Raw genomic sequence first — 24741 nt, 5'->3', positions numbered from 1 at the left:
TCCTGTATGTGTCCTATCATTGTGTCTATGACACTAATTGAAAGCCAATACATGAATTTTCTTACACCCTGGTTCTAGTCCTTGAATACCTTTACATCTACTAGAGTGACATTCTCTTCAGGCAACTCTAGAGGCTCCTCATTGTCTCCTTCGATACAGAGTCCCAAAATCCTTTATCCATCAGGAAAGTGGTAATTTTGAAGTTCCAAGCATGGAAGTTGTTCTTATCTAGCTTCTCACTGATAATTTGATTGAGTCCACGGGCATGTTTGCATGTAGTAACCAGAAACCTACAAACACATAATTTATGTATGCAAATCCTCCAAAATAATATTTTAGGCCTGCAAAACGGTACTGCAACACAACCTCAGGTACATGTACATAGACCTAAGATCAGTAAAATACATGTGCAAACATTGTCTGTACTCCCAAAATTCACTGCTGTGCACTGTAATAACCAAGTTTCGAGCAGAGACAGTTCCCAACCAGAACTTCCCGAAACTACCGAAAACACCTTGCAATTACCAAATGGAGACTAAAACGTGCCCGAAACGTAATTTTGGTCACAAAACAATAGTACAAAGTACTGTGCACCTTACAAGCACCTCCACGCCTACAAAGACAGCTCCTCAATCGGAGATGTGTAGCTCCTGGAGCTACACAGGGAGTGCCATACCTAAACAAGAAGAAAAAGAGTTGATAATGCTCTTACCCGTGTACCAGTTCCTTTGCCTTCGTAGCTTCCTTTGCTTGCTATTTATCCCCTTAGCTTGAACCAAGCTTTGATACCATAAAGAGAATGTGGGGGAGAGGGAGAGCTTAAGTTCCACACACACACACACACACACACAAGAGAGAGAGATAGAGCAAGACACTAGAGATAGATGGATGGTTGAATTTTACGTTATATGCTTCTCTTCTCTACAACCATACAACTAAAAAGATAAGAGTACATACTATAAGGGAAAGTTCTCTCCTACAATAACATATAATGGTCAGTCCATAGTGTGAACTCGACTATATGAGTTGGCGCTATAACTATGCCATAACTCTAGTACTCCAAAGTGGCTGTCACACTCTATCTTTTCTAGAAGAGAGTGATTATTTTGCACACATGTGGAAAGAAACATAAATGTTCGGTATAGAAAGCCGAATACGTGCATAACAACCTTTGTGGCTAAGGGTGAGTTAGAACTGTTATGGGCATGCCTCAAATGACCCACCTTGGCTGCCCGTAAGCCTTGTTGTTTAAATCCCCTATCATATGAGGAGCAAGGATGTGTGTGTAAACTGCCTCATAATTGAGTGGCCCTTAGGTGCTTTACACACTACTGAAAAGTGCTAGAGAGCCCTTCACAAGATGGATTTGCCGCCATTGGATTCTCCCCAATGCTCATTGTTTCTTTACACACTGCCCATATAACCAAAAGGTTTTACTCCAATGTTGTTGCCAACTCATGGTAATCCTCCAAGCTTCCACTCCGGCCTTCTAAGCTCGATAATGCAAAAAGGCACCCTTCTACATGTCATTACATTTCTTTTGAGTGACTCTCTGAAAGATGACGTGCTTTGTGCAAAGGCCATCCTCGCTAGTGGCGCTTATCAATTTTTGCTCCATCTTCGTGTTAGAATGATGCTAGTTGAATCAAAAAGAAAAGCTAATGTGTGTAATGGGTCAAATCCTAGTGGTTGAGTAAAGTGTAAAGAACTCCATAGGACTACTTTGGAGCTGAGAAGCAAAACGTTCTGATGGGTGGCCTGTGTGAACCCACTCTTACCAATCAAACGCATGAAACACCATTTCTGTTGGCTATAAATGATCTTATATATACTAATTATATATATATATATATATGCCTTCGGTTGGATAATTGAACAGTGCTCTGTTAGCCTGATAAGTGGCCCAAGAAGTTGGCAGACAGACATTGTGTCGAACAGCTTATTTTGAGGACTCAAACGCAAATAAGCTCTGATTGAGATAATTCTCGTTAAAAGCAGAGATGAACCATGGCTGAATAGCTCCAAGAGGCTCTTTTTTAAACTTTAGTCCCATGATAACCCACTTCCCCTCTTCAGCTCGTGCTTGCTCACACCACATTGCAAGCTTAAACACCCACGTATCTGGGCGATGGAAATCAGCACACTTTTCCCTCTCTGTCAGTGCAAAGCAGGGTTTTCCTTCTCCTGCAAGACCTCTGAGGCCTCGGTTTACTCCCACAGGTCGAAAACCAAAGCCTTTTTGTTGCAGAATGAAGCTAGAAAGGTCTGCAATTGCTCGTCTCTAAGAAGGCCCAGCCCTCCTGAGCTCTTCAGTAGTAGTAGTAACAAGAGTTCAGCTTTCCACAAGAGATTCCCTTCTATATTTGCTCCTCCTCCAGAGGGCTTCAGTAAAGAGCTGGACCAACTGCTGGCACTTCTCCCTCCTCACATCAGGAGGAGAATAGAAGAGCACACTGATTTGCCTCAACTCATTGAGATTGTGCTGGACTTGGGGCGCTGCCCCATGGCAAGATACCCATCTGGAGACTTCCCATTGGCTGAGGATGTTCTCACCATTGCAGACCTGGAGCAGGCCATCTCTCTGGTACAAGCTTTCATACCATCACTTCATTCCAAATAATTGAATTGCTTAACTTTTCTCTCCATCTTTTTCTTCCTTCAGAAAAAGACTTCTTTTTATAATGAATGATAGCACATAGCATATGAGATTGATGTCTGTGAAGAGTCCATCGAGGCTAAGCCCCATGGTATTGCATGCTTTTGATGCACACAAACTCAAAGGATCACAACGAGGGGGGGGGGGGGATACATGCTCTAGTGTTTGGCTCATTCAGACAGGGCACCATGTCTGCCATACCCATACCCATACATCAGACGTTACTGGCAGTTTGTCCAATGCTCCTCCCACCTTCTCTAGGACAAATTGAGTGGCAACAAGAGCATGCAAATTGGCTCCTCAAGCTCTGTCTCTCTGTCTCTCTGGCTCTGGGAGTTGCCTTTGTGGGGATCTTTGAAGAAGTGGTCTCCATCTCACATGGTTTTCTAGTAACTTTCAAACTGACCGAATGGCTTACTTGTGGGACATGGCCCAACTGCTTGCCCACTCTTGATGTGGTGACGTCTTCATTGGCATGCCTATGCCAGTTTGTGTAATCTTGTCTGTGCTGTGTTACATTCCCTCTCAGAAAAGAGCTGAGGTTCAAAGTAGGGAATCCAAGCAATTGCTGTGCATCTAATGTAGGATGTACCACTATGTACCTCGCCACATGAGCAAAGCTATCCTCTGCATAAACATTGCGGAGTTGTCTGTGCATGAAGGTTGTTGCGACTGCAGGTGGAGACAGGTGAGATTGATCTCCAACCATCATGATAGGGGAAGGAAGAAAGTGATCTTTTCTGTCATTTACTGCCCCAAATATTTCTAAAAAGATCTACATATGTCTGCTGAGATAGCTTGTAAGGCCCAATGGCTGGTTCACCTGAATGGCTTTCACATACTTGAGCCCCCTTGTGAATCAGGTTCTGTTGTATAAAACAGGTTCACCTTGCTTAAGTTGTTGTGCATGCTTCTTTTGGCACATGGTTTGGGAAAATCCTCAGTTAGTAATTCATGGAAGAAAAGTGGTTTGTTTGCAATCTGCAGGAGGATGCCTCATGCTGGATAACCTAAATGCTGCATTTATTCCAGGTTGGTGACTTTGGCGATGATAATCGTGCAGGGATCGATCGTACTTTACATCGAATCAGCGCTATACGTAACCGGGCAGGACGGATAGTTGGCCTTACTTGCAGGGTTGGTAGGGCTATTTCTGGCAGTGCAGAAATGGCAAGAGACTTGGTAGAAAGTGGGGGCTCCCTCTTGCTCATGGGACCTCCTGGTGTTGGCAAAACCACTGCAATCAGGTTTGTCTCTTGCATTACCACGAGGATAGAATCTTTCTTTAGGAGGTATGTCCATGGTTCAGATTGCTTGTAAGATTCTACTATTGTACTTACTAGACATGGTGCATTCTTTTGTGACCTATGGGTGAAGCTCAGTGTGTACTATCAATATGTCACTGGGAAAAGTTTGTTCTTGTATGCATTTAATGCTATAACAAGAAGGAATGTGCGAGTCATGACTCCTACAACAAGTGGGATGGTGGCTTCACCCCACACAACATGCAGTACAAATGGGAAGATGACTTTGTATGTCATGATGAGCACTTTGGCAACTTCTTCTCTGACTTGAATGCTCAAAGGTAGGCATGGGAGTTTGAGGAGTCAGCATATTAATGATGATGTTGAGGTAAATTACCCTTGTACTCGATTGGTGAAGGAGCTCTTCCAATGTATTTCTCCGAGAATATGTGACATGTCACACGAGTCAGCCTGAGACATGAGATGCATGTGTCATGACTATTGGGGCACACTAGGGCATACTAGGTTAAGGATTTAACACCGAGAATATGCCACTGTGAACTGTATTTCTGAAGGGACAAGGACCTTGAGTGTAAGGGAGGATATGTATGTACATTGGATTGGTGCAGGTGCACACTTGTGAAGGGATTCCAAAAGCTGGAAGCATCTGACTTATGAGAATGTTAGACCGGAAGCATGAGTCAGCCTGAGACATGAGATGCATGTGTCATGATTACTAGGTTTAGGTTTATAAGAGACTATGCTGTTGTGAACACTTCATGGACCCCGAGTGTATGATGAATTAGTGTAGGTGCACACTTGTGAAGGGATTCCAAAAGTTTGAAGCATCTGAATGTCAGGCCTGGAGCAAAAGGAGGGAGCACCAAACAGCCAGATGGAGATAAATCAGCACAGGGATGGTTGGAGGACTGGCATTTTAGCAGACAAACACAGCCTTGGCCAGTGCCCAAGGCCAGCCAGGTGAAGCAGCCCACAAGGGGCTTAAAGGGAGCAAAACCCCCCTTGTTGGTCATAGAGCTGACTGACCACCTGACCAGCAGTAAGGGGTTGGTGCAGCTAGAGAGGCTAACACGCTTTTGAGGGGCACCCAACATAGCCCCGACATCGACTCTGCCATTCCTCCAAAGTGGAACACCCCCATTAACCTGCCTCCTGATTTGGTAGTTGCCTCTTTCTCGAGGCATGACTTCCCCTTGGTGATCTCCGGCATTCCCCCCTCAAGCTTTCGTGCTTGGAGACCAAGGCCAGCTTCTACCTAGCTCAGATTCATGGAGGAGGACTACCCCTCCCACCCACAGGTGGTGAGGATAGTAGGCATCCACAACCACATGTGGTACATCGACCCCTTCCCTCTGGAGGTTGCAGACAATCTGATGCGGCAACTATGGCTTTGGGAGAGATGCCCTCTAGGGTGGCTTTAGAATGACAATAAGGAATGGTTTTGGTGGGACCTGACCACCACCCGGCCGGAGGCTCCCAATATTCCCCTCTGGTCCATTTTGGCCCAACGCATTTACTTTAGGAGCTAGATGGGACCTCAGTGGCAGGTACCGGCTGGCAAACCGAGGACATCTTCCTTGACTTTGTTACAGATTATTGGCACCAGCCCTAGAGCAGCTTGTGGCCTTGGTGGATACCTCGCTTCCCTTGGCTGTTGACACACAATTGTCTCGCGGTGGTAGACACGTGGCTGGATTGCAGAACGGCCAACCCAATGCAGCCAAGGTGGCACCCCAATGGAGACCCAGTGACATCGCCTTCGGGATTTCCCAAAGGCCCAACAGGTTTGGTGGAGGATTCTCTGCTTGTTCACTTCCAAACCAAGCACTCTCCGCTTTGTTATATGGGGCATGATTGCTTGGGCCATAGAGGTGGGCACGGCCTTACTCTACAGGAGGATGGCCCAGGTCTTGCCCCACAGCTCACAACTTGCGAGAGTGGATGATCTCAATCGATCTGCTTTGTCCATCACAAGCACGATCATCACTAAATGCAAATCCATCTTGCTTCAAGGTAAGCAATTGCCACTTCAATCCTTTGTCTCTTTCATCACCAATCCCATGAAAACTACTTGGTATTGTATAATTAGTGCCCACTCCCTTTGCGATAGAGGCTCCTAAAGGCAATGTTCTTGCATTTGCATTCTTTGGTCCACTTACAAGAGGCTCATCCAAGGCAAGGCCCTTGCCTTTATCAAAGCTTCTTCCTCGCATTGAATAGACCCCTTGCATAGGCATTCCCGACTTATGTGTCCCACGTCCCACCATGATGCATTGATTGTGGAGGTAAGTTCTCCTTTTGATGCACAAAACCATGACCATGATCAACACAAGGAAAACTAGCTTGAGAGGAGTTTGACACCATTGCACGCCTCACAAAGGCAATAACTTAGCGGATTCTGTTCGGAGTTGGGTAGATGCCATGGATGAATATTTTCATATTGCTAGACACAACGAGCACACCAAAATGACACTTGCTCGACTAAAAATCGTAGGTGTTGCCAATGCCAGCTGGAAGAACCATGTTGAATCAAATCATCTTGATCAAGATCAATTGAGATGGGAAGACATGAATACCTACCTATATCCATAGAAGGCATATAAATTTGTGATCCGCTCACTTAAGACTTATATGACGCATAAGCATGCATAGTCCAATCACCATATTCCTCCTTGCCTTTTCCCAACTCTTGTTCGAAGCTCCATAACGATTCTTCTTGCTCAAGGCATCAAACTTGTGAACCATAGGTTGAAATCTTTGGTCCATACACTCAAGCGTCCTTTCGTACCTTTCCGTGTTGACCTTGTTATCATGACCCATTCTATCACACAATTTACACATGAAGTACCATACTTCATTGGCATTGGCATTGGCATTTGCATTTGTACCATCACTTTACACATTACCATTTGCATTTGCCACTTGACCTCTTATCATTATGGCAGACTGTTTTCTGCTGAAAATGTAATTTGAGCGTAGAATCCTCAAAACTACTCAGAATTGAGTGGTTTTTGGTTCTATGGAGCGCTAACGATGTCTACTTTCAAGCTATACAAAAATAGTAAGAATTGGAATTTTCCTAATATTCTCTGTTTTAGGGTTTTTGCACTATAGCTGAAAATAGAAAATTGGCTCTAATCTTGTCGGAATCCTTTGGTTTTTGGCTTGATGGAGAGGTATTGGATGAGTACTACCTACTCCCAAGAGGGTTTGGTCAAAGTCAAAGGGTAGGTATATTTTGTTTTGACTTTTTTAAAAAAAGTCAACTATGCTCATTGACTAGCCAAATGGTAATGGATTGGAGAGTTCAATGGTTCATCTCAAGGCTCTAAGGGAGCATTCTCGAGATATATTAACACTTTGGCAAGATTCAAAATAGGCCATGATTGAATTAGGGTCTCGCCTTACAATTGATCTTGCCGGTTGGGATAGCAAAACGATGTCGGAATCGGGAAAACTTTTTGGTTCAAAAAAAGCCTTGGAATGGCTCTTTCAAGCTATGTAGGTGGTAGCCCCATCTGTTTCAGACTGAAATAGGACGTTGCATATGGCCCTTTGGAGCGATTTCGGCAATATCTCCTTTGTTTTTGGAGCCAAATCTCAATCCAAAAGAGTGCTCTTATCCTTGTGCAACAAATTAATGCTGATTGCCAACACATGTCGTGTGTAGTCATGTATAGGCATTCCCATGCCATACTACCACATGTCATTGCATTTAGACATGTGATCTCTTTTGCAAAAAATTACAATGCCGCAAGTGTATGTCGATGTAGAATGTTGTCGATGACGTACTTCACACTTGCCAGCCAAGTCTTCCCACCCTCTTACCATGGAGTATGAACAGGCCGACAGCAGCCAAGGGCAAACTTATGGATACTAGGCCTGGTTGAACAGGTTATTGTCCAAAGCAGGCCGACCAGCATAAGCACTGGCTTACAGTAGCATATGGGACAGCAGTGTAGATCTTGCGCAGAATTAAATGCTATATTTTAGCATTTTTGTCCCATATGAATTGGCCGACAGCAGCTCTATGGGCCAACCAGCAGCCCAATGCCATATAAAAGCAAAGTGCCTAGTTCTCCGCCAAAATCATCAATCAAGCATCAACATAAAATTAGAATTCAGTTCATCTCTCCAGGCAACCTTGAAGCCCCTCATCAGCATTCAGCCAACATATGTGCAGGTCATACAACTATCCTGGACTTGCACCAGTGGCCTGGAAGAGTCTTCTACAGTGCCCTTGGATTGGTGGATTCTCATCCAACGTATGGCCTTTCTCGTCCTTGCACACAAGTCATAGCTCTTGCTCGTAAGCATTGTACAAAAGTTCTCCAAAGAAGTAATAGAAGCAAATACTCCTTGCAGAGAGGGGGGGGGGAGGGGGACGTCTTCAGTGGGTATTTGGGACTCAGTATTGTGTCATCTACATTCTCTTCTCTCTCACTACTCAATGAATGGATGCTAAAGTTCTCACCAAAGTAAGGGTTTAAAGAAAGCTTTGTTGCGTGTTACCATGGTCAACCTCAATGCATATAACATATAAATGGCCAATGTCATGGAAATTAGGGTTTCTTTGAGAAAGCCCCAAATCATGTCATAGGCATGAGGAGTCTTACCAAACACCGAGCAACCTTTTCTGAGCGAGGTGAAAATTGGAACAAACTTGGCAACAAACCCCAAAAAATTGGAATTACAATCATGTGAATTGCTAGCCTCCCCTGGCCTCCTTGCCTCTTAGGTAGAAGCAATGGTTGTACGTATGAAGATAGAAGACCCTCGTCAGAGTCCATCGAAGCGCATAAACGACCTGATTTCAAACATGCCTTAAGAAGAGGAGCGGTGCCACAATCCAACTCAAGGCAAACACAACAAAACAACTCCAAATACCCTGCAATGATAGTAATGCTGCACTCCAAACCACCATGGATCTCCACACCGCGGAGATCCCTAGCACACGATACATTTGGCAAATAATGGTATGCTATTGAATCCATAGGATGCATATGAAGTGCCTCAAAAAGATGTCACAGACAAGGTGGAGCTTGAGAAAGGGGAGATTCCGAGAGCCCCGAAGCACCGGCTAGAGCTCTCCTGGACCTTCTAGTACGACAACTATAGCGCCAAGTCCAAGCAGAAGACGTGGGGCAGCTCCCTGCGCCCCATCTACACCTTCTCCACCATCGATGACTTCTGGTCCTAGTGCACTCCAAGAGACTAGGTTTATACAAAAAAAAATTATGGCCACTCTGTTTCTCTCTCCAAGATCTTTCTATCGAAGGCTATGGCGAACACAGACGAGGTGGAGCTTAAGGAAGGGGAGATTCCGAGGGCCCCGAAGCACCGGTTGGAGTGCTCCTAGACCTTCTGGTGAAAAATTTCAAATTGTATTGCGGCTACAATTGTGCAATCACCGGCGGCTTCCACCCTCGATAGGAAGTATCCCAGTAGTACTGAAACGCTAAGCAGAGAAGTACAATGGCTTGGAACAAGGCAAAGCGGATGATAATAATAGCTTGAAAGAAGGCAAAGCGGAGGAAGTAATCAACAGTGAAACGATAAGCGGAGCAGTGGGAAGGCTTTGCAATACAGAATCCGAGCCGTCGAGGACTTTTGGTCCTAGTGCACTCCAAGAGACAATGTTTATACAAAAAAAATTATGGCCTGAGGAGGCTGTGCCACCCATAGTTTTTTTGAAATAAACCACTAAAAAAAAATTATGGCCTCGCAGAGAGTCATGTGTGGCACATAGTTGAGGACCACTGAGACGATCGAATCAAGGACCACTGAGACGATTAGTCAACTCCATTTGATTTTACAAACAAGGTTTATACAAAAAAAAAATATGGCGTGAGGAGGCCGTGCCGGCGCATCTTTTATAATAAATGCTATATAGTATATTTATTGTGTATCTTTTATTATATTAATGTAATGCAGTGTATATACCATTTAGTTTATTGTATATACAATACTATTTATTGAATGAAGTTTTTAGTTTCTCTACTATATGGTTTAGTATATAATACACATAGGCAGGATGGACACTCATGGGTTGAGTACATAACATGCAGTTCTGGTTGTTTTGACGGTGTTGTTCGATTTAGTAGATGCTTTGGCCATTTGCGGTGTGCGAATGTAGATTTTCCTTATTACGCCAAGATACACTTGCATAATGAGACACAATGAAAAGAAGTTGTCCAGAGGGAATGGTTGGTTCAGAGTTTGGTAATATTTCTTGCAAACATTGTGATCACATGCTTGAATGTGTGAAAACATGCCAACTGTTATCTATTACTGTCTTCCAAGAGATCACCAGAATACAAGTAGATGTGCTATATATATGGGTAATCATGCACATCCTTACAAAGAAGGCATAAGTACATGCATTGGGAAAAATTTAGACGAGAAGTTGAATAGTACGGTCGGACAAAAATAGTGGAGTTCCGGCTCCATGTTTTTGGGGTCGTAGAAAGTACACCGGTGGAGTTGTTGGAGGGTATGTGGTTATGTAATTCATCTTTGACACACTCTTGGGATGTTGACGGGACCATGTGATTGGTGCACCAAGACCGGCGCCCAGGGTCTGGCCTGTGGAAGAAGGTACCAATTTAGATTTTCATGAGATGCAAATGCTTGAAAGAAATGGATTTGTTTTGCATAAAAGGATTGCTATTCCGCAAAGCATATGGAATAATACAGCTGCAAATGCTACACTGGATAATACTTTTCGTCCACGGCTTCATGATGGAAAAATTGTGAGATGGAGGACAAGGTTAACAAAATAATTTAATGAGAACGTTGATAAGGGTCGAAACTTGGACGGACAGGTAACTCGTAAGGCCATTATTTTATACAATGAGCATATCTTCTACGTAAGCACCAATTTCTCTAGAGCGTTGGGAGTGAAATACTCTGTGACGATCAGCAACTTTCCAAGATGCACATGTGAAGATTTTCAGAAAAGAGAGGGTAAGCGCGCTATGTATATTCCATGCAAGCACATGTATTTTGTTTAGCTGCAGGTCCTTGGTTTGGATGTGACTACTCATGAGTTTATCCACCAGGCAGCTCTAACAAAAATTGAGTTGTTTCAAGCACTTGGAGACAGGTGATCCAATGTTGCACCTTGAAAGAGCGCGGTTGGATGTGGATTTTTTTCATCGGATGGTTATGCCTTTTTGGGGTCTCCAAGACATGGGATTGTTGTGCCCATTTGCTTCACTTCAGTTTTGTGTTGTTAGAATGTTTTCTCTGCCTATATTTTGGACTGGTTTTGTGTATTGGTGGTTCAGGCAATTTTGGGATCTTCCAACTGATTTGTGGTTATGTATGAATGGTCACTTATACATGCATTCTAATATAGACTGGTTTTGTGTAATGGTAATTCATGCAATTTTTGTATCTTCCGACTGGTTTATGGTGAGATATGAATGGAAAATTATGTAAGTGTTTATGTCTTATGCTCGTTGGATTGGCGAAAACAGTTGCACTATTTTCTAATTACATTTGTGTTTTGAAATTTAATCTAGAAAATTTTAAAATTTTTGGGGTTTATTGCCAAGTTTGGCTCTAATTTTCACCTCGCTCGGAGAAGGTTGCTCGGAGAATGGGGTTCCTCGAGAAATCAACTAAGTTTTGCATGAAATTGATGAAAACTTGAAATTGATGAAGACTTTCACCAATGGCAAGAAGAAAGCCTTGATGCTTGCAATAGTTGATGAGAAGCTCCATCTACTTGATGAAAAAATGTGGACAATCAGGCTCCCTTCCCTCTTGCTTGTTGGAGTAGAAGAAGGTGCTTTTGCTCAATGTAACTTGTTTTCACCATTCCATAGGCTAGGCAAGACAAAATGAGCTTCGATGTGGCCTATCCATCATGTACAAGACTCCATGAGTATGGAAGTTCACGAAAATCGCAACTTGCTGCTGTAAATTTGGCCACCTTTGTTTTTAGGGTTTGGAGGGGAAGAAAAAACTGTGAAAATTCTAGATTTCAAGAAAACAGAAGAAAATGGTATGTGTATGAGAAATTAGGGTTTGCAGGTTTTAGTGTGCAAGATAATAGGGTTTTCCTACACCAAAATTCACAAGAAATGGATCAAAGCAAAGCTTTGATACCACTGAAAGAAAGTGGAACACTCATGAACCAAAGTTTGCACAGTTGCACTCAATAGATGAGGGCACACTCTTCTTCTCAAGTGGGAGAAGCCACCATAGCCAAGATTAGACAGAAAACTATAATTGTGATTAGTATATTAATTAGTGACCAATTAGCCTCATTTTCACTTATATACATGGTTGTCCTTTTCACACTACACTTAAAAGTGTCCATGGGCATACCCAACCTTCTTCCTAGTCCTTGCCCCATTCACATACACTTAAACCTTTGGCCTTGGGCCCCATGAGTTTCTTCTAGTCTTGGCCTTGTGCCGAACTTGACTTGACTTGTGCCCAACTTGACTTGAGCTCTTTTAAGCTTTGTTATAGAAAGAGATGGCATTTTGCCTATAAAAGCATTGTACCTTCTAAACTTCAAATCAGTCAATGCAAGCAATACATTGTATTGTGCAATCTTCAACTTTTAATTTGTTACATCACACACTCCCTCTCTCTTGTGCACCTACACTAAGGAGGTCCATCGTCCTCCATAGTGCTAGACTGAATCTTGAACCTCCACAACACCAAGGGGGAGCGTTAGAAAATATGGTGTCACATATTTATGCAATTGAGGGGGAGTGTTGGAAGTATAATTTGGATAAATATCAATTATGTAATGTTGGAAGGATAAGCACAAGGGTAGGTGTTATCTTGGAAAGGTGACAACTCATGGATAAGGATGCCACATGTCAAAGAGTCTTGGCTAGAGGCTATCTATATTAGAAGCCTCTCATTGTATGGTTGTAAGCATATTGCAATACATTTGGTTAAGTGTGCTCATTGATGTCCACATCTCTTAATCATGGATTATCTTGATTATTTTGAGTGTCCCTAATCTAATCTCTCGCATTATGTGCAACGCTCTACCAATCCTATCCCTAATCTCTCGCATTATGTGCAACGCTCTACCAATCCTATCCCTAGCACCTTAGATTCTCAGCATTTATCACTTTCCATTTGGCATTAAGCTTAGGGTAAGTCGGCTTTATAAAGTCCAGTGCTCTCTTACAAAAGAGGGGCTTCCATAGGTAAGAGGGCAAAGCACCTTACGGCAGGTCAGGTGGGTGAACCATGTTAACATGCAAAGTGGTTAACATTTGCCTTCACCGGCTTTGTCGAGATACTACCGGTTGTTCTTCCTCCCTTGTGAGGAAGGAAGTTAGTTATTGAAGCTGCGAAAGCCTCTCAAGTTAAACAGGAAGATGGACATCACCAACTGGATGCGCAAGATGGTTGCCACGTTGGCACCAAATGGTGGCTTCGATGTTTTTCAGCTCCATTTGGTATGTACAGCATTGACAGGTGCCGCCCTCTTCTGGTGGGAAGACCACCTTAAGCACCACTTTGTTACTTGCTGGGATAATTGCCACAAGGCAGTCTTGAAGGAATTTGTTCCCGTCGATTACAAACGTGACCTTCCAAGGATTGTCCAATGGCTACAGCATGTTGAGTGCTTTGTGGATGGCATGAAACTGTCCAGACTCCATACAGGCAAATGTGCATGTGCTATTCCGAGCCAAGTGACTGGCTGGTCAATGTTTCAAGTGTGACTTCACCTAGCACATTGAGAAGGATTGTCCAAGAACCTTGGAGACGTAGTCGAAGGAGGCGGCTTCCTCGGAACTAGAGAATGAGTGTGAAGGAGATGTATGTGTGCATGTCTCAACTTTTTCCATTTCTCAGGTTGAGCACACACCAAGGGTGTAGCATTGCTTCAGGTCACGGGCATAGGAGCGGGAAGTTTTCAACCAGGTCTCTGAGGGAGAGTCTTCACAGTTGCCGGTTGCACTAGGTGGAGGATCTCTGGCTTCAGTGGTGGCGGTTGCTTCACTTTCTGGGCTAGTACAAGAGGACTCTTCTCACTGCGCAGTGCATTGGGTGGAGTATCCTGAGTGTCTGATGTCATGGAGGCATTACAGGAGGACATGTCATGAGTTTTGTCTTGGGAGGATATGCCAGTTAGTCTCTCTTCACAATGCACAGAGTTCTTGAAGATTGTACCAACAACAGTTGGAGTTCTTGCTTCAGTGTATTAGAGGAGGTATGTTCCACAGGTCTGGACATACAAGTGCCAAGCAGCACTGTGCATGTAGGTTTGGTGCAGTTCTTATAAGGAGTTTTGTTCTTGGTTCTAACTTCTGCTTTTGGGTGCATTGGAGTTGGTGCAAGCAGTTATTGTGATCCATCCGAGCCGATGCATAAGTGGATGGTGTTAAAGCGGAGTTTTGTCATAGAGTGTTCTTCCCGGATACAACAGAAGGATACTCGATGGCCTGCATTGTTTTATCATGGACGGTTGGACTAATGGAAAGTGCTGGATCACGTGAAGGTTGAGTCTCTTTGTAGGTCTTTGTGCAACAAGGGCATGATGTGAGCCTTTGCACTGGATACAAAGGGTCTCACAAGGTTTCAGATACCGTGCAGCCGAGGACATCTGCAATGCAAGTGGGGGAGAATGTGACGCACCTCACCTTAGGGTATGGGCCTTAGTCGGGGCAGTGCAGAAGGCAGCCAGGCAGCATGTGCATCTGTTGGCAGCAGTCAAGTCAGCGCAGATGCCAGGTGGCAGGCTGGTGGCAGGTAGCGAGTGGACAACAGGTAAGCCAGCAATAAATCAGTCCGTGAACAGGCCGACAACATTATAAACAGGCTGACCAGCACACTGCTATACATACATACATGGGAAAATTGTCATTTTCATCTTCATTTTCTCAGCGATGAAGCCTCGCAGATCAATTCTCTCTGCAGCATGGGCTGGCCAAGGGGAAACTTTCAGCAGAGTGTTGGGCTACGAATTGTGGACAACATTCACTGTCATCTCTTGTACTTCAAATTTAGTTGTAACAGCTTTTCTTGCACATAATACAAATCAGTAGTTTAGGGCTATTGTGTCTGCTGAGTGTTTGAATTCCTCTCTTCTCTCTCTACTCTTGAAACCCTTGCAAATAGGCACATGAGTTCTATGTTATCACAGTTATTAAGTAGTTCATATTGTACAGTTTTCTTTTTAGCTATCATTTTAGCTTTTTAAATATGCTTGGTTTGTTTTGATGCAGAGAGATAGCACGTTTACTAGCAGATGAATACAACAAGAGAGTTGTGATAGTTGACACATCCAATGAAATTGCTGGTGATGGAGACATCCCTCATGCAGGAATTGGTCGTGCACGAAGAATGCAAGTCCCCAACGTGGACATGCAACATAAAGTGAGCCCTTTTGACTTGTATGAATTTTGTGTAGATCTGGTGTTAAAGAAGATGTCAAGAGGTGAGATTCAAGAGAGTTTACTGGTACAAGCAAGCAAACACAGTCAGGTCTAAGCATTTTTACTAGATTGAAAACATAAGTCTTAACTGTTGTTGTATCATGGGAGTAGTTATTTGGAAACAATGGCAGGCTGTGTGAACACATGAAAAGCAGTTGACATATTCACCAACCCAATCGTATGCTCAACAGATCCAGACCACACCCCTGAGCATAGGACAGTTAGACCGGGTAACAAGCCCTGGGTGCGAACCCACTTGTATATCCAGGGAGAACTTCCCGGCCCTTGATTAATGAAATTAGCATCAAGGGTTGTATTGTGGACAAAATTCTCTTACCTAGAGAAGTTATATGATGGTGTGTTGAGAATCTTTGCATTGGTTGTGATTTTTTTTTCCCAGAAAAGAGACTTCTATTAAGTAATATAAAATCATACAAAGGGAGATCTCAACCAATCAGGGGCACTATGCTGCCATAAAAGCCCCGTAGGAGTGGAGGAGAATACCATGGTTCCACTCTCTCATAAATCTGCTATGTTTTGTTTGCACAGCTCTAGAAGATCCCTGTATACGGGCCCAGGTGGCCAAAAGAGTATGAACGATGTCACTCCATATACTGCAGATACACTGGGTTCCATAAACATGAACACCCTCGTAGGCCTCTGAGCGTCTGGTCTTCTAGATATGTCATGCCGTGATACTAGCAATAATCTCCCAGCCGTGTGAATACTCAGCGGAGGTGGTGTGTATTGTAAGTTGGGGATATCCTGAAACAAACATCTCTGAGCTATGTTCTCAACCTGTGCTATAAGGCACCCTCGAGACCAAAAGGGAGCCAAATGTTCAGCCCAATGAATCCAGTAAACACTAGAGTCAACAACGTTCCTTCATAACTATTTCAATGGTTCATCATAAGCCTGGCCACATGATGCCCCCGTCCTGTTGGCGAAGTGGTTAGGGGGTCGAACTCATATTGGGAGATCGTGCATTCGGCCCTCCCTTCACTACCAGCAGTGGTGGACGTTGCAAGGGACAATGGGCTCTGCCCAAACACAAAAACAGAAATCCGGCCAAATGACAAAGGTTGTCACTTCCATAATCCACAACGGCTAGCGCCCACCACTCAAAAGAGACCATCACTTTTACTTGTAAGTTCTTTCTAATCCATCACTTCTACAGCTATGATCTTTCAAATTGCCATAAGTCTGTCAGATTTTGGGTCAGTGACCTTGAGAGGATTGATTGGGGCACAGATGTTGGCTTCACATGGATTGACAGAGGACACACTATCAGATATCTTGGATGCCAGATCAGGATGGATATTACTTCTACAGCTAAGATCTTTCAAATGGGCATGAGTCTGTCTGATTTTGGGTCAATGACCTTGAGAGGATTGATTGGGGCAGAGATGTTGGCTTCACATGGATTGAAAGAGGACACACTGACACATATCTTGGATGCCAGATCAGGATAGACATTGCGCCTGCCCAGCAGTTCGCCCCCTGTACTCATGAGCATAAAGAAAAAGCTCCTTCATTGGAGCTCCACGAAGCTCGATTTGGCATCTAGAGCCCTGGTGATAAAACATGTGCCATAGCTTGGTATGTCACTTCTTGTTGGTGTTATGACCAAAGATGCATTAGACAATTGCTGAGGGTGATCTGCAACTTCTTATGGTCACGACTTGATGGCACAACAGATACCAGGGCCAGAGTTGCTTGGGAAACTATTATCCTTCCCAAGCACGAAGGGGGATTGAACACCATTGAACCAGAGATCTAGTGCAAAGCTCTGCTTTGCAAGTTGTTGGTTAGAGCATTCCTTCTTGGTGCTCAGCCTTGGAAGGATTTCTTCATGTTCCACATCACACGTTTTTATTTTCTCTAACTAGGTTACCACCCCATGCCCTCCCCATTTGTTTCTTTCATTATCCAAGCTTGGAGCAATATGTGGATACTTTTACGTCATAGGCCACCAAGCTCGGTACAGATTCCAGAAATCCCATTATGTGGAACGACCTTATCAGAGATGATCTTGGCAGACCCCTGGGTGGAGCAGGGTATATATGCAGTGGCCAAGCTGGGAGAGATGCTCGGCGACAATACTTGATTGGAAGAATTTTAAGTGTCTTCCAGAGGATGAAAGAGAGGCCTCTATCAAGCATCTCAGAGGGAGTCACCAAAGGATTATACAGATTGAAGCAGCTATACCTAACCACTGGATCACTGGTAGATTTTTACATGAGTATCATCACTTGTGATTTGGGATTTTTTCTTGGACAGGCGTGCCCCTTCAGGTGTAGGGATTCCTGTAGCCAGAGGAGGGTGTTGCCTTCTATTCCATTCAATCTGGATGGCGGACGGAGAAATGTGATGTACAGGTGATCACACCGGGCTCTCTGTGATCCGTTCAGTGAGAGTAGTGGGTCACTGTGGGAAGCGTTGGTATACTAACCCTTCCCCAGTGATGGTTACTCATGCCTCGTGGTGCCTATGGCTATATGGTGGATGCCCTATCAGATATCTACACTAGGACCCTGGTGAGTGAGAATGGACTGATGTGACTAACCCCATGAGAAGCATACCTTTCTTCAGCTACACTATGCGTGAAGCCAGGTTGCTCATGCTTGGACAGACCCAGAGAGTTCCCACTCTTAGGCCTCACTAGGAGGCGTATGACATTCATTCAGAGGAGATTCTAGCAGAGACTCTAGCACTCGTACAGGCAGAGCCAGATTTACTACTACTTTTGGTTGTTTCTACACGGTGGGTTGGCCACCAACCAGTGGAGATCTATTTTGTTGGTGTGGATCCCTCGTCCTAGATGCCCAGCTTCATCTGAGACAGTGTATCATTGCTTATGGGAGTGCAAAGGAGCACAGAGGATTTGGGTATCTATAGCCCAGCTCTTGGGCAGATTGAGGAATGATCCTATCTATATTAATTGGGGTGCTATAGCATGGTTGACTCAGTCTGGCCCACAACTACTTTTTGATGGGTGCAAATCCTGTTATTCTTGACCATAGGGGTACAAATGCTTCTCAACAAAGACCACAGCTTTGATCAATTGAGCATTGTTAGGAGCATCAACCAAAGAGATTGTCAGTTAACACAGAAACATAGAAGTGGTAGAAACATGAGAGAGTTGATTGGAAGAGAGTTATGCATCATGGACATGATTCACACGGAATTGTGCTTTCTTCTTTCAAGTAGCTTTGCATGTCTTACTATTGAGCAAAATAAGAGAGGAAGATGGAAGTGAATGGAGAGGAAGCAGTTGGGGGCTCAGCCAGGAAGGTGTGTATTCAAAACTCCACTTCTTTGGGAATTTCTGTAATTGGGTCAAACATGTTTTGGCAATGGCCCCTGGAACTGGGCGAAGCATTCAACACCGTAGCTATTTTTCAGATCACACAGCTTCCTGTACATGGATCATACTTAATCTGGGACTGAGGTAGAACAAGTAGTGGGAGAACGAAACCCTTGCCTTGCATAGAGATGGTCTATCTGAGGAAATTTGTATAGCATCTATCAGGTTCTGTTCTGTCTCTTTCTCCAAACAGCACAGAGAGTGTATGCTATGTCTGTCAAATGACAGTTAATGATTGCATATGAAAGCTGTGGATGCCCTCAAGCGCCACAACAAGTGTAGACCTTTGAATCTGCCAGAACTCAGGCTCCAGTCCAGTGCTGAATGAAGTAATCTGTAGGGAGGAGAGTCAAGGACATACGCCACGATTGTGGCATATTAACTATCCCCAGAGTAGCATAGAGAGCATAGCCTGTTAGGGTGCCCTCGTAGAATAACTGCAGTCCAGAGTCAACGAGCCATGCAAACTGCTCCCCGGGTGATATAGTATGGAATTCTTGTTTCAATCCTTTGTTCACAGGCTTGCCTCTATACATATTTGTGCTTCAAGGGATTCTACGGATTGGCGTCTGTCTTCGTGACTTTATGATGTGCATGCCTTTTATTCATCCTTTTCTTCATTCTGTTTGGGTTTAATGTATATTTTTGTGCCTGCATTGTTCTCTGGTTGTGCAGATCATGATTGAAGCTGTCGAGAATCACATGCCTGAAACAATCGTGATAGACGAGATCGGCACAGAACTGGAAGCACATGCTGCTGGCACAATCGCACAGCGAGGCGTGCAGCTTGTTGCGACTGCTCATGGCATGTCGGTTGAGAATCTGATCAAGAACCCTTCACTACAGATGCTGGGAGGTGGCATCCAGGTGGGAGTGTCCGAGTCATGTTCTTAGCTGCTTGTCTAGTAAAGGGATCTGTTTTTTGACTGTCCTTTCTGTCTAGAAGTTTTGGGAGGCTCACACACTTAGGTTAGATACACATAATTCTTGATACCTTATACTAGTTTTTCAGAGGTCTCATAAAATGCATTCTAGAAGCTTTGATTTCATTCTGAGATCAGCTTTTTTCTGCTTGCTATGGTGGGATAAAAGAGTGTGACACTTGGCGATGATGAAGCAAGGAGGAGAGGAGTGCAGAAAAGTGTTTTGGAGAGGAAAGGGCCGCCAACCTTCACAGCTGCAGCAGAGATGGTCTCTCGAACCGAATGGAGGATTCATCATAGTCTTGCTGCCACTATAGATGCTCTTCTAGCTGGTATTTTTGTATTTGTTTGGGTTTTCCAAAAAACTTTGGCAACCTTTTCTTATGTGTACAACATTTTTATTTTTTATTTGGATATATTTCTCCCTAGATAGGTCGAACTCCCTTATTTGAAGAACGACACATGAATGAGTGTGGAAAATTTACCTCTGCACTACCTCCTCCGGATGCTATGGAGATGAAATTCCGATCATTTGATTTCAAACATGGTCAAGGTATTGCAAGTGGAAGCGACTCAGGTACAGACAATGACGAGGATGATGATGACATGGACGATGATGTGTCAGGAGGCACTGACAAGGCTGAACAATTATGGCAACCTGGGGATGCTCCCCTTCTATTATATACTTATCAGGTATGGTTTTGTTTATTGAATCTATTTGAGGCTTTATGATGGATGGAGAGGTCCTGAGGAGTAACTAGGAGAGCAGAGGAATCACCATACTATCCTTTCATGTCATCGTTCTCCAAACCTTTAATAAAATCAAACGATTCAACTCTTTTGTGTTTGTGGTGCTTCTCTAATGTTTCTTCAGAGGAATCACCATATTATCCTTTCATGTCATCCTTCTCCAAACCTTTAACAAAATCAAACGATTCAACTGTTTTGTGTTTGTGGTGTTTCTCTGATGTTTCTTTGTCAATATTGAAGTGTTTCTCTTCTTGAGACATGCAGATTTCGGACTCAAGCTTTGAGCAAGTTGTGGAGGTGATGGGTTTGGAGGATGCAATTCAGCTAACTGATGACATCGGAGCCGCTGATGCGGTGCTTGCGTTAGGTTCCAAGCTCAAACAAAGCTCATGGGTCCGAGGGATAGCAAGATACCGACAACTGCCCATCTTTGCTATAAAGGTGTTAATGCCATTCTTCAAGATAGATCAAGCTTTGTGCATATAGGCAGGCTCTTACCTGCATGACTATTGTACCATGCTGTCCAGATGGGGGCATGACTTTGAACCCTGACACCTACAATATAATGTAAAACACATGTGCTGGCATGACTTTTTTCTTGTTTGCTATCAGGCTAATACTATGCCTCAGATGGTAAGGGCTCTGCGCACCATCCTTGGGATGGAGACACTTGGAACCAGCAATGTTGTTTCATCTACTAGCAGATCAAAAGAGGAGGGAAAGGTGAAACCAGAAGGGAGTGTTAAACCCCCAAGTATCAGCAGAAAAAATACAGTAGAGGATGAGGTTGATGCACTAGAGGTAAGGTTTTCCGATGTTGAACACTGACTTGGTGTAATCACAAAGTTGTGTTGGCTATAACTTCTTTTCTGGTCTGCTTGATGTTCTTTGTAGGAAGCAAGGCTAGCAATAGAGCAAATAGTGATCCCAAAGGGTCAACCTGTGGAGCTTCTTCCGAGGTCCTTGGAGATCATTTCCCTTCAGATAAAACTGGTAGAGAGCTATCAGTTAGCTACTGAAACAGCAGGCTTAGAGAGCAGTTTGAGAATCAGAATTCTACCTCACCATTTGAATGTTGGCAATGTGAGCGGGAGTGCAAACAAGAGCCCTAAAGGCGGGGACACTGGAGATCTCTCTTCAGAAAGCCTGGGGATGAGTGGTACAAGTGTTAGCAGATTGCCCATCCTTCCTGAGTAATATTGAGAACATCAGTTATTCATGTATCCCTCAAGTTATTCTGTGTAGTCATGGTGGGTCTACGACTCTGAAGGGCCTTCACACATCCGGGCAGTGCCCATTATCTGTAGAAGGAGATGATTTCCAAGAATTGGGAGCTCCACGGACAAGCTGAATGTTTCTCATACTGTGGCATTTCTGCCCAAATTGTGTTAAGGGCTTGGACACTATTTCTAGATTTATTGATTGTTCTCCAAGATAAATTATTTTTATATGTCATTCATGAAGATCATATATCATGGAACAAGACATATTTGTTAATACGAACGTTTATTGTTCTCAATAATGAGTAATTACATGCAAGTCTTGGATCCGTGACTATCATCAGTAAAATGCATGTCTCCATGTGATGGATGAAAACTAGTATTAGGGTTGGGATGCTGTCCATGGCCTTCCCCTTCAACCCATTTGTTAGGGTGGCTTCACCATAGGCTGCTGTCACGCTCAAAAGCTGCAGAGTGTGACGGTTTGAATGACTAAGAGCTCATCCAAGAGAGGGGGCTGCCACCTTGAGGCCACCTGATGTGGTGGTGGGTATTGGCATCCAGGATCACACATGCAGGTATGGAGAATGAAAGATATCCATGATGGGTGTGTAGGAGATGAGTGCAAGTAGAGAGATAAGATGGAAGCTCAAGCCATGACAATAATGCATATATATATATATATATATATATATATATATATAGAGAGAGAGAGAGAGAGAGAGAGAGATATTAAGCGTCTACTAAAGACCCAATGGGCCTATGAGACCAAAGTGGTACAACAATGTCCATGGCATATCTCATCATGGAATGGAAAATAAAACAGAATGAAAACATAAATATAGCTATCTCACTGGGGTGATACAAAAAATGTCAAGCATGGGGTTGACGAGTATGGCCGAGAGGTCTCCCTGAGCTATGTCACATGGAAAGGTAGCTTGATGGCGGTGGAGAATGTCCTGGATCTGGAGCTGATGAGGTGATCGTGGCCGACCGGGGGGGGGGGGGGGTGTCGAGGGCGTTGGGCACCGTGGAGTGCAGAGGCTCGGTCTGAGGTAACTCCTCTCGGGCGAGGTAGGTCCAGAGTAGCTCGTGGAGGGTCCACAAGATCCACTATGTCGGTGTCCTCCACCTCCTGGGTCCAGAAGAAACTGGTGATGGTTGGTTGCCGAGGGAGGGGGCGGGGTGGCTGGGGCCTGTGTCTCAAGAAGGTGTCCTAGTGTCTGCGGAGCTCAAGCAGGAAGAGGCCCAGGCAATGCTGGTCCTGGAAGTCAATGATCCTAGAGAGTGGACTGAATCCCTCACGAAATAGACACTGAAACCTCCCGCTGATCTCATAGTATACTGGGCAGTGGTGGCATATGTAATGCTCCTCCGTCTCAACCTCTGTGTGGCATAGTCGGCAGATCCTCTCCTCTCTGGGTGTCCGTACGAGCTTCCCGGCTCTAAAGATGCGCTCAGCACTACCTGTTTCCACTATGAGGCGGTGGGAAGAAACCCGTATCTGGCCAGTCGCATTCCGCATGGCATGGGACATGTGAACACTCAAGTAGCCCGGCTTCTGCTGGATGAATCCATCCTCAGTGAGTGTGAGGAAGTGGTCTTTGTAAAAGTGTATCTTTGTGGGGAGCTCCGGGGGTGTGATCCATGTTCAATGTGTGTAGAGGCTAAGAAGATCTAACTTGATAACCCGGTTGGTATCCTCATGAGACAGCCGGAAAAAAGGGGAGTCCAAACTGTACTAAAGGGGGGGTAGGCGGTCCATGCAGAGCCCATATACTGGAAACTAGTGCATACCATACTCCAAAGTGCCCCTCAAGTGAGAGAGAGAGAGAGAGAGAGAGAGAGAGAGAGAGAGAGGAAGCACAATGGAGAGAGAGTGAAAGTAGAGAGATAAGATGGAAGCTCAAGCCAGTTGTGGGGAACTTGTCTTGTTTCTTTGCTAGTGTCAGAGTACAGGGAAGGCTATCCAGACATTGCCTTCATCACTCCAAAGGGGGTTTGTTGGATATTTCGGAGTCTAGTAGTGAGTCTATTGGTGTGAACGCCCCCTTAGGGTGTGAAAAACCCTTATTACGGTATAGGTCAAAAGATGAGGTTTATGCCGATAAAAGCAATGTATGGTGTATTATCATAATTCTTTCGCTGACCACACAGGTATACAGAGTGAGCATCTTATTTATGCAGCTAACACAGTGGGACCCTTTGTTGCTCACCTCTTTAATAGGGCACTAGTGGAGGGCCTAGCTGCTGAGTGGACTATGCACACCATCGTGCCTCTCCACAAAGCGGGAGACATGCTAGACCCCAACAACTACAAGACTATCATGATTGGTCATACATTGGCCAAACTTTATGGTGTAGTGCTCGAAAACCTTCATCTAAAAATTGTGAAATTATTTATAAAGAAAATTTTTAAATTTTGAAGGTTTTTTGTTCTACAACCCCTCAAAATCTGCAGGTTTTTGTACCCTTAAGTTTCAAATTTGAAGGTAATTTTAAAAATCTACAAGTGCAAATTACACTATACCTGGGTTTTTTTGGAACACTGGTTCACACCCCAAGGGGGTATGAGGCAAAGTTGAGCTCATATGGAGAGGAGGAGGGACTGCGAGCAGGGTAGGCTGGATTCCGACGAGCTTTCTCCACTATTGACCATATATTCACTCTGAGATGTCTGATTGACTAGGCTAGGGCGCGGAAGAAGAGATTATACTGCTGCTTTGTGGATTTCCGCAAAGCATTTGACACAGTGCCACGAGAGAGACTCTTCCAGCGCCTACAGTCATTGGGGATCCCATCAGAGATGGTTTGGGGCATCTATGCTTTATATGAGCACGTCTTCGGGCGCATATGATGCCCCGGGGGGCTATCTAATGTTGTTGCTAGCACCATAGGTGTGAAGCAAGGATGCCCACTCACTCCTACACTATTTGGGCTATACATCGATGAGGTGGCTGACTTCATTGGTCACGGTGGTGGGGACGGGGTAGACATCTCAGGTACCACAGTCCGCATTATGCTATATGCAGATGATATTATTCTGGTCTTTGAGTCGCGGATGGGACTACAGCACCATCTCCATGCACTCCAGACTTCTACATACAAAGGGGGCTTACAGTGAACCTTGGGAAAACCAA

The 24741-nt window shown here is 44.3% G+C and overlaps 1 protein-coding gene across 1 annotated transcript; it reads left to right on the top strand.

Moving 5' to 3' along the window:
- The first annotated feature begins 1872 nt into the window (after positions 1-1872).
- Positions 1873-21900, top strand: LOC147613274 (protein SEEDLING PLASTID DEVELOPMENT 1-like). The gene is made up of 9 exons (XM_086782560.1): positions 1873-2584; positions 3689-3903; positions 15132-15282; positions 19384-19575; positions 19801-19963; positions 20065-20324; positions 20646-20822; positions 20994-21182; positions 21276-21900. The coding sequence occupies exons 1-9, from the start codon at positions 2129-2131 to the stop codon at positions 21576-21578; spliced, it is 2106 nt and encodes a 701-aa protein (XP_086638686.1). The 5' UTR covers positions 1873-2128; the 3' UTR covers positions 21579-21900.
- The last annotated feature ends 2841 nt before the right edge of the window (positions 21901-24741 follow it).

The sequence above is a fragment of the Cibotium barometz genome, chromosome 44 (assembly GCF_041138505.1).
Source record: "Cibotium barometz isolate CiBa-2024 chromosome 44, ASM4113850v1, whole genome shotgun sequence".
In the NCBI taxonomy this organism is placed as follows: domain Eukaryota; kingdom Viridiplantae; phylum Streptophyta; class Polypodiopsida; order Cyatheales; family Cibotiaceae; genus Cibotium; species Cibotium barometz.
This window is presented reverse-complemented; position numbering and strand designations above follow the sequence as displayed.

Coding starts and splice junctions, on each gene's coding strand:
- LOC147613274 (XM_086782560.1), top strand. CDS start 2,129: ATGGAAATCAGCACACTTTTCCCTCTCTGTCAGTGCAAAGCAGGGTTT. Junction 19,964..20,064: donor TATAGATGCTCTTCTAGCTG/GTATTTTTGTAT, acceptor CTCCCTAGATAG/GTCGAACTCCCTTATTTGAA. Junction 20,823..20,993: donor TGCCCATCTTTGCTATAAAG/GTGTTAATGCCA, acceptor GTTTGCTATCAG/GCTAATACTATGCCTCAGAT.